The sequence below is a fragment of the Varanus komodoensis genome, unplaced genomic scaffold (genome assembly GCF_004798865.1).
Source record: "Varanus komodoensis strain SLA01 unplaced genomic scaffold, ASM479886v1 scaffold10, whole genome shotgun sequence".
NCBI classification, from domain to species: Eukaryota; Metazoa; Chordata; class Lepidosauria; order Squamata; family Varanidae; genus Varanus; species Varanus komodoensis.
The window spans coordinates 26,683,886-26,703,403 of NW_025335269.1; the positions used below are offsets into that span (position 1 = coordinate 26,683,886).

Consider the following 19,518-nt stretch of genomic DNA (forward strand, 5'->3'; position numbering starts at 1 on the left):
TGAGGGAAAGGTGAAATAGGATATAATAAGAAGGGTTTTATTTCCCATTCTTTTTTTCTTTTTTTGGGGGGGTGGGTATTGTAATGATGGGGTTTATACAATAATTGCTTCTCTGAGTGATGATCAGACCAATTGCCAGAATTCAAACAGTGTATGGAGTGAAGTTATTTGATCTGTGTCAGCCATTTCTCTGGTGTGTTGGCATCCAAAAGACAAGTTTTGCTTACTTGGTTGCAACTGTTGCAGACCACAGAGTGGGCACTTCATAAACAAAGCTACCTTGTGTTTTCAAATGAATGCCTTTTTGGTAGGATTTGTTTTCTTTTTATAGGGGCGGGTGATTCTGTCAGTTTCATGTTCCCATGTTCTTCTTCACCCAAATGTACATCTTGTGAACTCTGGTAAATTTCACTAAAAATGAACTGAAACAAAATTCTCACACATCTGCACTATTGAATACTGAATTCAGTATGTACCACTATTTTATGAAGAAGGTCTTGATATAATTGCCTGCCATGTATCTGTTAAATATGGGTACCCTGACAGGAAAAAAGCAGGCAGTGGGGAGAAAGAGAAGCAGGATGAAAATTATTTAGCACTGGTATAGCTAAATACAGAGGGCTTTAGACTCATACTTTTAAAAGGTAAGCACTCAAAGCCTGGAAGGAAGAATCTACCAGTTTTAGTTTCTTTAACTCCAAATTATTTTACTTAGATGTGTTGCATATCTTGGTAAATCCTGTTCCAAGCTGAACTGAACTGAAATTCTCTCCCATGAATTACCCTGGAAGCTTATTATTTATTATTATTTATTTTACTTTTATACATTTATATGCTGTTCTTTGCCATAGTTTCAGGACAGCTTACAAAAATATCAATATAAATAACAATATGATAATACAAATCTTAATAAAAAATCAATAAAGAATACATAATACAATAAATAATCAATAAAAATAAATCAAATCAAACAAATCAAAAGCAACTGTTAAAAGCTATTAAAAATACTAATTTTTAAAATACTGTTTAAATGAAAAGGTTAAAGGTTTTAACCTGGCGCCAAAAAGAATATAAACTCAGTACCAGGCAAACCTCTCTGGGGAGCGCATTCCACAGTCTGGGCACCACATCAGAGAAGGCCCTACTCCCAGTAGATGTCCTTTTTACCTCCTTCAAGGAGGGTTCCCGGAGCAGAGCCTCACCCACAGAACTTAAGGGTCGTGAGGGTATATAAGGAAGGAGATGTTCCTTCAGGTATCCTTGTTCCAACCCGTTTAGGGCTTTATAGGTTAAAACCAGCACCTTGAATTAGGCCCGGACTTCAACTGGGAGCCAGTGGAGCCAGTAGAGGATCGACATTATATGAGAATAACAACCAGTCTCTGTCAGCAACCTGGCAGCTCTATTTTGTACCAGCTGAAGTATCCAGACAATTTTCAAGGACAGCCCCATGTAGAACACATTACAATAATCCAACTGGGAGGTTACCAGAGTATGCATCACTGTCGCTAGGCTGGACATCTCCTGTACTGAAGTCTTATCAACTGTGCAGTCCAGATTGTGGTGAATCTGAGCCATTTTTTCCTTAAAAGTGCTGGGCAAAGTCATCACAGCAGGCCTCTGATGGTAAGACCACATCTTTTTCCTGGCCAGAATGTGTCAGGCCCCACACCACTTGGAAAAGCACTGCTGGATGGCACTGTGAGAAAGCAGTGGAAGCGGAGAAGAATAGCCTCTTCACCACGCTCACCACCAGAGCAGAGGCTCGATAACGAGTGTGTAAGCATGTTTGATCAGATTCATCCCAAGATTTCCTCCACCTGCACTCTAATTGTCTCCCAGCCTGCTTCATTGCCAGCAACTTAGGCATGTACCATGGTGCTGAGTGGGATCTGCTAGGAAGGAGAGGATGCTTAGGAGCGGTCGTGTCAATTTCCCTGGTCATATCCCTATTTCACGAATCAACCAGGACATCAACAGGAATGCAAGCTTTATCTACCGGAAAAACCCTCAGAGCCTTCAGGACAATCGGGCACTATCCTGAATTAAAAACAAATAAAAAAACACAGTTGCATTAAAACAAAAAACCAAAAACCAGAGCCACTGGCCCAGCCCAGCCCCTCTCGGCCCCAAACAGCCTGCCCTTTGGTCGCCGGCCCAAGGCTGCCGACCCGCAGAAGAAGGCTCTGCCTCAGGCTGCCCCACTCAGCTCCCTCCTGGCCTGGGCCACCCAGCAGGGCTGTCACCTGTGTGGAGCGGCAGGGGAGGGAGGGGGACGAGGGTGGCTCCAGTGGAGGCCTTGCTGGCATGGAGAGAGTGGCGGTGGCACCTGGCCCCGCGGCGCGTCCCACCTGCTGCAGCGGCGATCATTGCAGGCTGTGTAAAATTGCAAGCTTGAAAATTGCAGGTTGTGTTTGAACCTGCATTTGGTTTAAAGGGGTACAAGTGGTTCAGAATGTAATGAAACAAATTTGTCACCCACTACTAATTCACTTTCATATGGGCACTGGCAGTCATGTGCATAGGTATGTATAGCCATTAAATTTAGTGGGAATGTCAGCCTATGTTCAGGATTGCAGCCACAGTATTTTAAAAAGCAAAACCATAAATTATCTGAATGTGAAATGTTTCCTGCCAGGCAATCTCCTTTTGTCTGACTGGCCATTCTGTGGACAATCTATTTGTTGAACTAAACATCACTTTTATAGGAGAACAAGCATATCATAACAAATTACAAAGCTAATGGTCTTGAGCAGGGAATCTGATCAAAAAGGACTGTGCAGGATTAATTCTGTTTCAGTCATCTGAAAGATTGATTAAAAGAGATTAAAGCACTATTGTAGCTATGCTGTTGTAGGCTATCTACACCATTGAAAGATTTAATCTTGAGAATTTAACTTTTACTCAATATTGCTTCCACTCTGCTGTAGCCCTCAAGCTAATTGAAAGTGAAATGATTCCTATTGTTGGTTGCTCTTGAGAGACAAATTTCAGCTTGAGCTTGAAACTGGCCAGTCTAGATAAAGCTACTTTATTTGAGGTCATTTTCAATTTTAAACCTACACATACATGCACACCCATGATAGTTCTCAATGGTAACATTCAACTGCCATTGTGACTTTCTGCTTTATTAGAAGGCATTAGTTGCTTTTGCACCTTTACAAATAGGAAGGTAAAAAATGAAAAAAAGAAAGTGTTATGCATTGATAGATCCAGAAGGTTTCTAAAAATGCAACTGATGCAGTATAGTTGGGAAAACTATACACAATAGTTTTACAGTGACTCTATATGAGTGAGAGACTGTTACATACCCAATAATTACATTTACCCTTTAGACTGAATGCAAATAGTGGTTCTTGCTCTATTATAAATTCTGCTTGCATTTCCCCCCACCTCAAAATATTCCAGTGAAAAATGTTCTGCTTGTTAGAAATGTATAACCTATCTTTCCCTTGTCACCATGCTCCTTAAAATAATAAAAACAACACATCAACACCATATTAGAACATTAGAGTACTACACATCCATAGTCAACAACTCTCCAAATGTGTAGGTGTTACTTAGTAGGGTAGGGCCCCTTCTACCTGGCTGTGTTTTAGACATAGTTGTGCAGCAGTTTAAACCTCACATTTTCCATGTTCTGCTTCTGCATACTACTCAGGTGAGAAAGGGCAACGATGAACATGATGTGCTGGCTTCAGGTGTCCCACAGTTCATGTTTGTGATCCTTTCATGGGCCTATGGGGTTTCAGGCAGCTGTTCATGGTACAGGCGGACTTAAAGGCTCTCTGTGTGTGTGGCCATTGCTGCCCACTGCAGGGCTGTAGCATCTGAGAACCTCCCATGGGGCAGCACAAACTGTGGACTCAGAAAGGTTCACCACCCTGACTTACATCATTTCTACCAAAGATCTATACAGTGAGATGTTTACTTTTAGATTTTGCTTCACTGTGGATACATAATGGAGCAAGGCAGCAGGACATAACATGTTTTGATCATTATGCACCAGAAATGATCTTCCTCCTCTGTTTGACTACTTTGAATAATTCAAGGTTTAAAAAATAGATAACCCCAAGTCAAACACTGAATATAATTGAAGCTGTAGGAATAATTCTTCACTGGAGCAAACCCATGCATGGAAGAACATGCAAAGATGATCACAAAATGCATTTTAAAGAAGCATTTCAGATTTCTGTGTATCTCTCTCTCTCTCTCTCGCGCACAGAGAGAGAGAGAGAGAGAGAGAGAGAGAGAGAGAGAGAGAGATCAGAGTACTGCTTATTCTGCTCTGAACTTATGGAGCACCTGTGTTTCTCCTCACTCCAACAGAGGGAAGCAAGCCATGCGTGTAAAGAAATGCATTCTGGTTTCTTCACACTGCTCTTCTCCATCTCTCAATAAGAGCAACTCTTATAAAAACATATTTTAAATATCTACCATATTTTTCCATGATAAATGTTCTCTGCTCTAACCAATTCGTTGTTCAAATACTTGTTGCAATTTTAAAGATGCAAAAACAATCACTCTAAAGAACAATGTTTGCAGCTGTTGCAAAGCCTTGCAATTAAAAAACAAGTTAAACTATACCTTTTGGGTGGAAAAAGTTCATGCCTTTTAATTTTACTCAGCCACTGAAACAATACATTTTTATCATTAATGCAAAAATAAACAGCTTCTGTATTTCTGTCATTTATCACACTCCTTGAATTTATTAATGATTCTTCCATGTAGCTTTTCTCTTTTAGATGTCTCTTCTTAACAATACTTAACTTGTAGCTTCCCAGGCTTAACATGCATGCGCACACATACTTTATTACACATGTTTGTGAACTGAGGCTAATAGTAACCCTTTTCAGTTCAACCAGTCTCCTGATTTCTCAGAAGTGAAGAATATATTTTTCAATTCAATTTTTTCATAAAATGTATCATGGATTCTTTATCCTGTCCAGATATATGCATTATGCCATCTTTTAATAATATACTCAAAAGGGCAGAATAATTCTATCATAGCAAATAGGATAAGGGTTGCAGATGTTTATAGTTATTTAATAAAGTTTAATACTAAAACAGGGAGAAAGCCCTCTCCCTCCCTCTCATTCTCACACCGATAAAGATGAATGTATGTGATTCCTTACTACTGCCAACGCATAAGCTCCCCATCCTTTTTTCTATATTCAGCAGTCTTATAGATATTATTAAATTTACTGTACAATTCTATATGTGCCTCCACCACCATAAGCCCCACGGAGATCAACAGGAGTTACTCCCTGATAATTAACTGACGTGGGGTCTTTCAAGTGCTGCTCAGAGCCTTCCAGGCACCCTTCACACTGGAAAACAAATGATTACTTTAGATACTTCCCTGATGTTGCAGGAGCCTCCATGGCAAATGCAAGATTTCTGGTGGGAGCAAGGTCCAGGGATGGTGGGTACAGTTAGGAAGAGTGCACTTTACCAGGGTCCACTGATCGGAGGAGAGCCCAGCTAGGATACCAGCATGTGAACAAAATGAGGCTGAATGGTAGATCATGTCTCAGGATATTTATGGAAGCTCAATTCTCATGTATCTATATACATTATTTTCCAGATTTTGTAATTCGCTGGGGCTGATCATAAGCAGTGCTGCCGCTGAAGGAGAACAAACAACACTCAGAGAGAGAGATTGAGATTTTAACATTACTGTGTGGCATGTTTTCTTATGAACTACTAATCTCAGAGTTTCTTATGCATAGGCAGGAGAAAAGGATAGTTTGTGGGAGGGAGAAAACACACCTGATGTACAAACAAACACTGCTGTGTTGAGCTATACAGTAAAATCAAGCCATTTTATTTATGAGATGGGATAGTGGTGTGTGGCAGGAAACCCTTCTTGCAGGTTTGGTACTGGCTCCCCTCCCATGTGTACATGGGGGTTGTTATTCCTGAGTATGACATGAAAGGTGATGCAGCGTGTTGTCTGTGAAAGAATGCTGAAGCACACTGTCAATCTGCAAGCGATACATGAGTCTTCAATACTGATAATCAGTCCATTTAGCAAATAATGAACAGATACTATTAAAAAATTAATAGAGTCTCAGTGTGCAATAGATAAACCAGGCAATTGGAGTGAAGGGAAATGTGTTCAGGGCTTGTAATTTCTAACCATCTCTGTCTCTCATAGACAGAACAATATAAAAAGGCAGTAATGCTTTTATGTCTCCTATGAAATTCAGTAATGAGAACATTAATACCAGTTGAGGTACTTCAAACACATTTGCAGAAACTGCCAGCAAGATTCCTAAAATCCAGAATTGTCTGAGTTCCATGGCTTTCTAAGCAATAAGCTTCATTGCATCAGTCAGCATATAACCAGCGGAAGGAGGGAGGGAGGGCAGGCAGGCTGGCCTGCCATTGTTAGCTAATAAAAACTAAGACACTGATGTCCAATTTGATATTGATATATGTTCTTTTTCTTGTATATTTAACAAAAAAAATCTCATTTTGATTTAAGGAGGGAAAAGTGAACTAACTTCCAAGTGTTTAATTTATTACTAGTCAAATGAATAAGGGTCATTTAGTTACTCACTGCTTGTCTACTTAATGAATGATATTTGATGCAGTAGATGTCCCCCACTAATAGAAGATGAGAGAAGACCATTTCCTTCAGTTTCCCTTTCCTACTGAATCTCCCCAGCCCACCTGAAAATCTGGTCTGAAGGGTTGGGCCCTCTGAATAGCATAGAAGGTACTCAGGTCTACCAAGGGATTGGGAGTATTTTGGTTTTAATTGACTAAGCCATTTTCTCAGTCATTCTAGCTGGGATAAGAATGGGATAAAATGCTCTAAGGAAGCAAATGTTAAGTTTGGAAAGTTTAGGTGGGGAGGATGCTTGGGCCAAAATTGGAGTAGCAAAATGGCAGGTGGGGCTTGAATCATGTCCCTACTGACATTCTTTGTTCCCAGAGTTGCTTTTTCTGTATAAATGGGGCTGTTTCAGGCACTCTTAGAAGCTCAGAGAATTTGAATGGCAGTGTTTCTGTAAAACTATCACCAAAAGCCTTGGTGCTCGGAAAGGAAGGAATTCTGCTTCCCTGACCTAATAGCTGATCCCATTGCTTGTTGCTCATTCAGTATGGGATTTACAGTTTTAGGGGTGAATTATGAAATATGATTGTTTATAACTGCTACACAATGAACAAGTGAAGCATGATGGAACAGATTTAGCTCAAATTATGTATTTGAGTTCCAACAGCTTTAGGTAACAATTAAATGGGCTTAAAAGTACTTAGCACTATGACCACATTCATATATAAAAATGCATAGTTTGAAAGTTAACAGTGAAGCAACTGAGAACCTTTAGGAAGGGAAAGAGCACTTTTTTATAATTCTAAATTGCGATTGAATGAAACATTCACTTATAGGAAACTAATCTGCTGTCCCGTTTCTTCACACTAGAGCACCTAAATCTTGAATGCACTGTGCATTTCTATTATTTTGTTAATGAAAAACTTCTGTGGTTTTTGTCTTCTACAGTGAAAAAGGCAATTGAGCTGAAATCAAGAGGAGTGAAGATGCTGCCTAACAAAGACAGCAATCACAAGAATTCTGTCTGTAAGTCTTAACAAGTATTAATTCTCTTAAGGACTGTGGACCAATTGTTGCTGCTAAAGAGACAGATGGGTGCAGTTGCAACCAACCATGCCAAAGCAAAACATCCAAGGGGCAACCCTGTTTTTAGGAAGGATGAAGAAACTGTCTCAAGAAGCTGGTTTTAGATGTCAGAAAAGGGCACCAAAATGTTATTTGTTCCATTTATTGCTGCTATATTTCTACTCCCACTGAGAGGTGCTTATGGGATTTTCTTCCTTAGCTGACAAAATAACCAGCAAGGGTTGCAATGCACCTTGACTAACGTAACAGTTGGCAGTGGACAACATTTTCTGCTCTGCCAGACAGCATAGTATCTTGGGCTTGCCCTCTCTAGGAATGTATGGAAATGTAATTCCTGTCTGCATATCATCTGAATACAACTTGTCTGCAACACTCACTGTAAACCTGAGCAGGAATGAAATTCCCAGGAAATTTTTGCAATTTCCCAAATGCACTTTTGCACACATTTGTGCAAATACATACTTCCAAAAATGCACACATGAGCAAATCTTCCCCAAATTCACAATTCTACACTTTAACTGATGGGAGAAAAGGCACATTTTTTGACTGGAAGAAATGAACATTTTCATAATGTGAATGTTTAATTGAAAAAATGGTACTTTAAAAAAGGTTCATTTTACTCATCAAAAAGAAAAGATGTTCACTAATACAATACATAAAAAATGGGAGTTGAAAGAAGGTGAAATGAACTCTGAAGAAGCTTTCAGAGAAGCCCAGTGACCTTGAATATTGTATGTGCACCCATTCATAGCTCTGAGAAGTAAAAAATGTTTTACTAGAACTAGAAAAAATGTTTCAGGGTAGGTTCTAAACAGCCTCATGAGTTTGGGTGGAAAAGACAATGGAAGGAAACATGGAAAAAGTACAGTGCTTAAAAATGTGGAAATGTCACTGATAAATAGTACCTCATGCTGGCAAGACACCAGTGCCAATCAATGCCAGGCAATGATAATCACAGACATGAGGACTGCAGTCACGGCTCCTAGGCTCTCTCAACAAGATTAGGGTTTTGGCCTCACCACCTTGCCAGCCTTCCTTCCCTCCTGGCTTAGCTTCTCCACCTGCCTCCTTTCCATCTTACAACCAGCCACTTGCTACCTGCTGACATCCTGGCAGGCTAGATTTTAGCTCTGCAGAGAGAGGCTCCAAACATTGCAGTCCTGCAAGGAGAAAGGAAATGCTTGTAGTCATGCCTGCCAGCCTGACAATGGCAAACTTTTCCCACCTGGTATGGATGCCCAGCAGGACTGAAGTGAGGTGGTGCTGACCCTGAAGGGGTTGTGGCCAAAGGTAGTTTCCCCTTTGCGGGACAGCTGCTTTGGGGATTGCAAGGACAAGGGCCTCACCATTCTCTGTGTCTTGGGCAGGGGAGCTTCCTCCTCTCTGCAGGTCATGTGCATGTGCACTGGAGAAGAGGAAGGGAGGGGATCAAGTGTAGGATCCTGATGGAGCTCAATGAGAGGGACAGGTGGCAGGGACAGGGACATGGGCATTGGGTGGAGGGCTGGCCAGGTAAGGGAACTGTGGCCCAGGTAGTAAAGAGCTATGTCACGTTCCAGCTCTCCCTTCAACTTCAGGTTTGGTGGTTGCCCTGTCAGTCTGCACTTTCATGGCAGGAGCTGTCCCAAAGAAACAAACAACATCAACTTTAGGACCTGAAATAAACCGTGATGCAATCATAAAAGCAGCACAAGTTCTACAAAACAGCCAGCATGGTCATCAGACAGATGCATGGGCATTGCCCATATTTTTGCTTTGGCAAACAGTAAAAAAAAGAAAATCCCAAGTGCACAAAAAAGTAGCTTCCATGGTAAAGTTGTTGTTGTTTTTCCTTTTGCAAATGCATAAAATGTGTCTGACTGCTCATTATGACAGAGCTTATTGTAATGTTCCCCACTCCAAAACATGCACATGCTAGAAGTGATAGAGAGCATGAGGAAACTTTTATCCTTGATACACCAGTAAGTAATCGATCTTACTGTTATCCATCTTCTCCTTGTGTGAGATCCCAAGAATACGGAATTATTCTTAAGACACACAAGAATGATATTTATAGAACATTTTGTACAGAGTGAATCTTTTTTGTGATCCTTGATTTGCCTATTTAAATATATTTTTGGAATCAGTGCCTTTCAGACATGAGGCTTCATGGGGAAAATCTTTGTTGGAGAATGTGTTGGACTCATCACAGTCTTAACACTATGTATATACAGGGGGTGCCAAAAATGTATACCCATTTTAAGAGATGTTATCTATGTATTACTTTTTGAAGTTGAATTGAATTACAGTAGCAATGTGTAGTATGCCATTCACTCCAAAGATGACGTTAATCAAATGAATGTTAGCATCACAATGCAACCTTTTCCTTTTCTTCAAATATGTATATTTTTTGACATCCTCTGAATATTCAGTATTAAGTCCCACTACATTGAGTAACGCTTTCAGCCAAGCAGGTGTGTACAGGACAGTAGCATTAGGCTGGGAATGTATCTGACCAATGTATATGACTGTCCTACCAGGTGTTTGTTTTTTGTTTTGTTTTGGCCTGTACATTTACATCTGTAACTTCTAAGGTGGCAACTTTGCCTATGCTCTTTACAATGGATCTTGTAAGATGCTGCATTTAATTACAGAAGTGAACAAATGGCATGCTATTAACAATATTTATGATACAATCTGCTGTTGATTTCTAAAACATTTTATTATATTTTCCTAAAGAGGGATGATACTATTATGTATCATACTGTCCAGATGAATTATTTATACCAACAATCAGCTAATGAAGATAAACTTGGTATTAATTCCTGATTCCCCCTGCCCACAAATTTCACGAAATATTCCTGCTGCAAATCTTCTAGCATTTCACTTCTTTTTCTTTTACAATCTTCAACACATCATTGCAGTATGTGTGCGTGAGAGGGAGAGAGATTGATTGATTGATTAGAGAACATGGGTCTCAAGAAGGAGTTTGAGGGGGTGGTACCACATATGGTGATAACATTCTTTACATCAAGTTCGGAATCTCTGAACCAAGGGAACAAATTCTATTCTAATATGAGAACATTTTCTAGCATATACATGCAAAACAATTTTAGATTACAAATTGCCTTTTTAATGTGCATATAGCCTCTTGCTTTATTAACTTAGTATTTGTTTAGTTCTCAATACGTAATATATTGTTCATTTATATCATTTTTTCTATAGGCATATAAAACTTGTCCCCACTCCTAAAAAAGAGGAAAAATCTAAATATTTACCAGCTACCAGCAGAAAGATTTTTTTTTTCAAAGTCTCTGCCCTTTGTACTGCATGTTTATTTTTATAGTGTTGATGTTCTGTTGAGTCCTAGAGATGGAGAAAATTGAATTATTTTTAAGGCGATGGTTTTTGCCATGTAGAGTCAAAGAACAAATGGCTTTACAGATTCAGTATTGATCTGCTGTAACACATTTAGATGAATTGATGGCACATGCTGTGTTACGCAGCAGTTGATGCCAAAACAGCTAATTCTAGGACAGGATAGCCCTGCTGATTCAGTCTTGGATGAATGAGGAAAATCAGACATCATTTGCTCTGGTTAACCATTTGCAGGAAATTGTTGCTGATGGGATAGAAAGGATCATGGTGAGCATTGTAATATAATGTTTTAAGATGTACATATCAATCCAGCTTTATTCAGGGTGTATTTACAACCATCTGAAATGGCTTTGTATCAAGACAGCAAAATCTCTTACCCAGTTAGAGATAAGCATCACATGTTTATTCAAACACAGGCAAAGTGTATGCCTTTGTGCTATTGCATGAGCATGGAGGGGTGTGCACTTTTTGGAAGAAACCTTCTCCATGGGATTTACCCTACACACATATTGCAGTGAAAGTGAAGCAGGGACATCCATGTGCCAAAGGTGATCAGCAAGAGTTGCACCCCATCACAAAACTGTCCTGAAATGCAGAACTTGTGCTTTTCCCAATGAAAAATAAAACTCTCTATGCCAGATGAGCCCATCTGGAGTTGTAGTGGGTAAGTCAGAACCTTTTTCTTTTTCTTTCTTTTTCTTTCTTTCTTTCTTTCTTTCTTTCTTTCTTTCTTTCTTTTTTTTTTTTTTTTTTTTTTTTTTTTTTTTTGAGACTTGCCAAAAAAATTCAAGCTTTCTTCTTAGAACTTCCTGATGCTCGGAAATTTTCTTTTTGGAGGATAGCACAGCACTGCTATCTATGTTATCTGTTAGGGTTTTTTTCCCCCTATTCCTCATGATACACATACCAAGACTGAGATAGAAAACAATGGCAAATATGACTGCACAATGTTTCTTTCTAAGTTTCTAGTGCTTCTCAGCATGCTTGGCCTTTCATTCCAAATGGGAACTCTGGAAACTGCATTTATTTTAAATTCCTCCCAGAGAATATGTCAAGAGGGGAAAAGAAGCTACAGTTCCCCAAAACATCAAAGCAGGCGCCAGACATGTTCCAATATTTTCATTGTGGAATGAAGAACAGTTTAAAATAGCTCTCAGCTTAATTCTGGGAACTTCTAAGTTTATTTTTCCTCCTATTTAATAAGTCAAATGCAATAAAAACAAAATGTTTTCCAAATTGTTAAATCAGCATTGTTAAAGAGCTAGAAGAGCTCTTGGCTTTTGTTTCTTCTTCACAACAAACATAACTTGATAAATTTGTGGAGGTGAAGGAAAGGAGCCATGAGGGAAACCAGCAAATGAAGAGAGACATTAAGGCATTATGACATGATGTGAAAGACAACAGGGATTGTTCTCACCTTATAAAGGGATCTTATTTCTTAACCTCTACCCATTTCAAAACTTCTTTTCCATAGATAATGTATTCCACCCTGGAAATAATTTGGAACCCATGGGAACTATTTCTCACTGAGTCTGATATCATGTGCTTAGCCTATATTGGCTATGGATGGATAGATAGAAAATTTACAAGAGCTGAGCATCGCTGTTATGGATAGGGTATTTTGGAGAGCTTTCATTCATAGGATCACCCTAAGTTAGATGATTTGAGGGCACATAGATAATGGAGTGGCTCTAATACTGAGGCAAACATAGCACAGGCAGTAAGAGGCTACAACAAAATTTGACAGAATACTAATCTGAATTAGTGGAAAACCTATCAACATAACCATAATTCAAGCTTCTGCTTCAACAATAGATGCTAAAAAAGAAGAAATCAAAAATGCATATCCAGGTACACAAGAGGAAATTGATAGCACACCAAAACATGACATGGTGTTCCTAGATGACTGAAAAAGCAGAATCAAATGTCATATAATTTGGCTTAGAGGTAAGAAACGAAACAGGTGATTGACTTGTACAATTTGGTGAAGCCAACAACCTGTTCATTGCAAACACATGCTTCAAGCAACTGCTCAGATATTTTATACATAGACTTCACCAGGTGGACAATACCTAACTCAGATTACATAATTGGAAGTAGAAGGTGGAGAAGCTGTATTCCCCCTGCCAAAGCAAAACCAGGAGCAGACTGTGTCCATCAGCACTTAATTTCAACAATCAGACTCAAGCTAAAAAAAAAAAAAAAATGCCCAACAGAAACATACTTCCAAAATATAACTTAAGTAACATTCCTGAATTTAAAATCCACATAACAGATTTTCATTGCTTGAGATAATTGACTATGAGGCAGAAGAACTGTGGACTGGAACTGGAGACATTCTTAGGGAAGAATGTCAAAAGACAATTCCCATAGCAAGAAAAAACTAAACGTCTATATGGATGACAGAAGAAAAATGTGCTGTTTAAAAGGACAGGTGAGAGGCAGAAGCTAAAGGTGACAGAAATAGTGACTATCAATGCATAGAGACAAAAAGAACTATTAAAATGAGTAGTGCAAAGAAAGAGCAACAAAGGGGGAAAGACAAGAGACCTCTTCAAGAAGTTCCAAGAAATCAAAGGGAAATTCAAACCTATATTAGGTATGCTAAAAGACAACAAAGGATCACACTACCAGGACAACATAGAAAGAAGGCAGAAGGAAAATACAGAACTGTACAGAAGAGATGAACAGATGGCAGGCCTCCTTGACATGGAATCATACAAAGAAGGGCTTGCAATATTAGAAAACAAAATGAAAGCTGTTCTGAAAGCACTTGCAAAGAATAAAGCACCTGGAGCAGATAGAATACCCATTGAACAATTCCAAGCTGCAGAGAATGAAGAGTCTAATTTCTAACAAAATATGACATCTAATATGGAAAACAAACATTTGGCTCAAAGGCTGGAAACATTCAATATATGTTTTATTCTCTAAGAAAGGAAAAGAGTACAGCAACCATGAGACCATTGCATTAATCTCCCAAAGTGATGCTCAAAGTATAGCAAAAAATACTACCCCATATGGAGAGAGAAAATCCCAAGCTTGATTCGAAAAAGGAAGAGGCAACAGAGTTCATATTGCAAATATATGTTGAGTACTCAAGCAAACCAAAGAATTTCAGAAATAGATCAGTCTATGTTTATAGACTGTAGCAAAGGCTTTTGACTATGTGGATCATGAAAAGGTATGGACAGTCCTGAAAGAAATGGGTGTGCCTCTACACTTGCTTGTCCTGATGCATAGTGTCACAAGAAGCTACAGTTAGGACAGAATATGGTAAAACAGAACACTTTCCCATAGGCAGAGTTATCAGAAAAGGATGTATTTTATCTCCTGTGTATAGTCTGTATGCAGAACATGACGTAAGGAAAGCTGGATTAGAATCAGAGGAAGGAATGGAAATTTGCAGAAGTAACATTACTATTTTAAGATATGTAGATAATACAAGACTATTGGCAGAAAGCAGAAATGACTTGAATTTACTCCTGATAAAAGTGAAAGAAGAAAGTACTAAAGCAAGACTGTAGCTGAATATTAAGAAAACAAAACTAATGTCCAGAGAAGAATTACATAACTTTATTGTTAATAATGAAAAATGACACTGTAAAATATTTCACATACCTCGACTCAGTCATCAATTCAAAGGGAGCCTGCAGGCAAGAAATCCAAAGAAAACTGAGACTTGGAAGAGCAGCCATGAAGGAACTGGAAAAGATAATTAAGTGAAAAGGCAATTTACTGGAGAGCAAGGTTAAGATCATCCTAAGTATTGTATTCCCAATCACAATGTGTGGATGTGAAGGCTGGACTGTGAGGAAAGTTGATGGATGGGAAATTGATGCATTAGAAACTTGCTGCTGGAGAAGACCTTTGCAAATACCCTGGGCTGACAGAAAGGGAGGAACTTTGGACAGCTGAATGGAACTGTCATGGACAGGACATTTTGAGGGCTTTCTTTCATAGGGTTGCCATAAGTCAGAGACAACTTGATGGTATGTAACACCACTTCCACCCCCTGGCTATATGATAATAACTAGCCCAATGCAGCAAAATTGGCTCTTTTTGGGTCTGGCCTCTTGGCAGAGCCACAGAGCAGCAGAGACACAGGCTGGGAGAGAGCGCTGAGTGGCCAGGGGACTGGCAAAGGCAAGGTAGGAGCTGGGCAGGGGAGCAGAGGGCCAGGAGCAGCAGAGAGGAAGGGGGGCAGGCCAGAGGAGCTAGAGGGGCCAGGAGGAAGCAGACAGGCGGGGCCACTGGCCTGAGGGACTGATAAGACCGTGCTCAGCCACTGCCAGCCCTTTTGACTCTGGCCTCTTGGTGTTGTCCCTTGACTGCGTCCCTTAGCTGTGGCCCGGGCTGTCCGAGGATTCCCTTCCCTGGGACGCAGAGGTTTTGTGTGTGTGTGTGTGTGCTGTGCTTTGCTTTGTTTTTCCTCCAATTTAAATTTAAGTTTATTTTATCTGTGTGTGTGTGTGGGGGGGGGGGTTTGTCTGGAAGAACTGGGCGAGTGAGAGGAACTGCAAGACAAACAAGGCAGGGGACCAAGGTAAGGTCTCGGAAGGGATCCCAATGGCAGACCAGGAGATGGCCTTGGTGGGAGTCATGGGTGTTGCTGTCCGCTGCGACAGCTGCAACATGTTCACCCTTCTTCCCCAGGAGAGGCAGGGATACCCTTGCCCTCGGTGCAAGATGGTGACCCTGCTAGAAGAGTAGGTGAGGTGCCTGAGGGCCGAGAGAGCTCTCCAGGCCCCCCAGGAGCAGCCCCCCTCTGGACAGAGGGTTGAGGGAGAGATCATGGGAGGAGCAGCTGTGGAGACATGGAGGTATGCACCCACAGGAGGAGGAGGCCAGCACGGCCTCCTCCTTCAGGCACCAATCTGGAGCTGGGAAACAGGTTCTCTCCACTTGGGAAGGCTGGGGGTGATGAAACCTCGGGGGACCAGCAGGACCCCCAGCCTGGGATGACAGCCAGCAAGGGAGCCACTGCAGGAGAGGCGAGGGCCAGGGCATGGCCGCCCACCACAACCAGGAAGACACGGCAGGGGGTGATTTTTGTTGGGGACTCCCTGCTGAGGTGCACTGAGTCGGCGGTGTGCCACCCCAACCTGGAGACAAGGGAGGTTTGCTGCCTGCCGGGCGCATGCATCCGGCATGTGATGGACAGAGTGGAGCATCTTGTTCGCTCTGGAGGTCACCAGCCGCTCCTGGTGATCCATGTGGGCACAAATGACGTGGCCAGACAGGGTGTGGTTGGGATCACCAGGGACTTTGAGGCCCTGGGGAAGAAACTCAGGGAGCTAAAGGCCCAAGTGGCCTTCTCGTCGATCTTACCCGTCTGGGGCTTTGGGCAGGAAGGGACAGGAGGGTCTCTGAGGTGAATGACTGGCTTAGGGTGTGGTGCCAGAAGGAAAGCTTCGGGTTCCTCGACCACGGCACTCAGTTTCTTGCCAATGGACTTCTGGCAAGGGACGGGTTATACCTCATGAGGATGGGGAAAAGGTCCTTTGGAGATGCTCTAGCGAGCTTCCTCCAGAAGACTTTAAACTGAGCGGGGGGCGGGGGGGGGGGGTTCAGGCTCCCCAGTAATGTGTCTGCACTGGACAAGTGTGGGGAAAGGATCAGGGCTCTGGGAGCAGGGTTTTAGAGGTACTGCAGGGACTGACAGGACTCTTACAGAGAGGGGCCAGGAAGGAGGAGACTGGGAACACTTGTGAAAGGGACCTCGGGGTACTGGTTGACTGCAGGCAAAACATGAGTCAGCAGTGTGATGTGGTGGTCAAGAGGGCAAATGCCACCCTTGGTTGCATAGCCAGAAGTGTGGCTTCTAGATCAAGAGAGGTATTACTACCACTCTACATGACTCTAGTGCGCTCGCAACTGAAGTATTGTGTTCAGTTTTGGGCCCCTCATTACAGAAAGGATATAGTCAGGTTAGAGTCAGTGCAGCGTAGGGCCACAAGGTTGGTGGCCGGTTTGCAGGGGATGCCGTATGAGGCGAGACTGAAGGAACTGTGTCTCTTCAGCCTGGAGAAGAGGAAACTCAGAGGGGATCTGTTGGTGACATACAGGTATGTGAGGGGATGTCACATGGAGATGGATAGAGACCTGTTTTCCCCTACAGAGGAAGGCAGGACGCGCTCCAACAGAGCAAAGTTCAGGGAATCCAGGTTCAATTTAGATGCCAGGAAGCACTTCCTGACAGTCAGGACCCCGAGGGCATGGAATGGGTTTCCACGAGAGGTCGTTGAGGCCCCATCGGTACGGGTGTTCAAGGATAGGCTGGATGTCCACCTGGTGGGCATGTCGTGAGCGGAGCCGACTGGTGCCGGAGGTCAGACTAGATGGCCCGGGAGGCCCCTTCTGACTTGCTGTGTTTCTATGTTTCTATGCTTCTAAAATCAACTGAAATATTTCTGTATTGCTTTCCATAAAGAAAACACCACATTTTCTTAATGGTCTGGTAAAGCATATATAATAATGGTAGGTTGAATGCAGATACAATTGCTCCATATGTCCAGGACCTCTTTAGACCCAAAAAGGATTAGAAAGGCTTCAGAATATCCCTTTGCTGCTAACTCTAGTCTGATCTTTGTGTCTGTTAAACAGGTGAGATTGATGAACGGAGAAAAGGAGTCAACGTCTTAACAGCATACAGAGAATGATTTCATAAATAATCCCAGAAAGTTAGCTATGAACATCATTTATGGGGCAGTTGACTCCGTTCCTTTGCCATTTGTCTAGGATCTCCCATTCTTCCGTCCTTCCTTCCTGGAAAACATCATAGGTAGAAAATATGGGAGAAGTCTCGATAAGTAATCTAAATGTATTTAACTACACGTATATTTCACCTTCCATGCAAGGAGCTCCAGGTGGCATGGAAGGAATGATGGAGCTCCAGGGAACTCCAGGTGGCATGGAATATGAGAAGGAGCTCCAGGTGGCATGGAATATCCTCAGAACAACATTACAGGGTAGATAAGACTAAGAGACAGCAATTGGCCCAAGTTTACTAAGTGAGACTTATGTCTGTAGTGGGGATTTGGAGTGCTCCAAATTCTACTTGGGACATTTGGACCATTACCAGTATAGCTTCTAAAAAGTAGATTGCCTGTAAGTAATTGATCCGTTAAGAGTAAGTTATGAATATTCAGCAGAGGGCAACCAAGTCAATCAAGTTTGATTTGATCAGTTCTGAATCAGCTATGGTGTTTGGCATGGTTACCATGATTGCTCCTACTTTTCAAAAACTTTCTCCAGTTTTGGTGGTCTGAAGAATCAAAAGCAGGGCCTTAACTGAAGAACAAAGTGGATGAATTAGGCTTTTTTTCCTAGTATATTGGACCAAACATATAAGGTCTAATATAGTAACTCTATACAACTCCCATGTTACTTAATGGTTAAGGTAGATTATTTTCTTATTTTCTTTTAAAAGCATATTTAAGCTTTTCCTTATTTATTGTGCTATTGTAAGTGTTGGATGAGCAATCAGATTATGTTACTAACATTTTACACAACACAATTGCAAAGATCTCATTTTATTTCAAATTACCTTCAACATAAATGTTAAATATAAGATCTGTTAAATATAAGAACTGTAAGTGTTGCAAAGAATACTGTTCCATGAAGAAATGTTATTCATGGCCACTATTAATATGATGCTAAGAAGTGTGTTTGATCTTGCAGATGCTTTTGGAGTTGAGTAAAATACACATTTAAGTACCTGAAATGCAAAATATGCATATGTTGGAAAAATGTCTAATATGAAATAATAATCTATTTACCTAAAATGGTTGTTTTACATAAATACTATTATTTCATTCAATCATTCAGCAGTGTCTTTGAGTAATGTTGAAGCAATCAATTCATACAAAAATCATATTCAGCTTGACAAAGACATAAAAGTAACAGAAATAAAGCAATTTTACCCTGAATACTAGTTGTGGCTAAAGCATTTGATCGATTGATCTTTCTTAAATAGATATTTTTATCATCTTTCTATTTTATATACATTTAACCCAGCAGCCACACAGCTACTTGGTCCCATATAGCTCTGCAGTGCTGGTAGATGAACATAAATGTCTGTAACCTGATTCGTTCTATAGGCAGAAAAACATGTAATGCAGGAAATAAGCAACCCAGTTTCCCCCTTTTCTTAAATGCAGCTGTGGTGGGTTTTGATTTAGGTTGGTGAGTCAGGGCATCTTTACATGAGGCATTTATTGTGTATTCATGATCCCTCACCCATGAATGTTTGCATGACCTTTTCAGAGTTCCATGCTCCTCCTGGGCCTCTCCTATGATTTCCAGTCAGTTTTGTGGGACCTTTAGAGTGAGAAAACTCTGGTATTAAATTTCAAACCTTGACCAAAGTCACAGGCAAAGTCACTATGCTTCAGCTATACTTGTGCAATCTTGTGGTTAGTTGATAGAACATTATAGAAAGAGAGAGAATTGCGAACCCCAAGAACAGAACATTAAATAAAGGATATATTGCCCTGCCATGATGAAAA

The 19,518-nt window shown here is 41.0% G+C and overlaps 1 protein-coding gene across 1 annotated transcript in view; it reads left to right on the forward strand.

The window, feature by feature from the left end:
• The window catches only part of CSMD1 (CUB and Sushi multiple domains 1), a 909,441-nt gene that overhangs the window by 503,193 nt on the left and 386,730 nt on the right, over positions 1 to 19,518 (forward strand). The window contains exon 8 of the mRNA XM_044419148.1: positions 7,514 to 7,591. Coding sequence (XP_044275083.1) covers positions 7,514 to 7,591 — 78 coding nt within the window. The remainder of the gene's footprint in view (positions 1 to 7,513; positions 7,592 to 19,518) is intronic.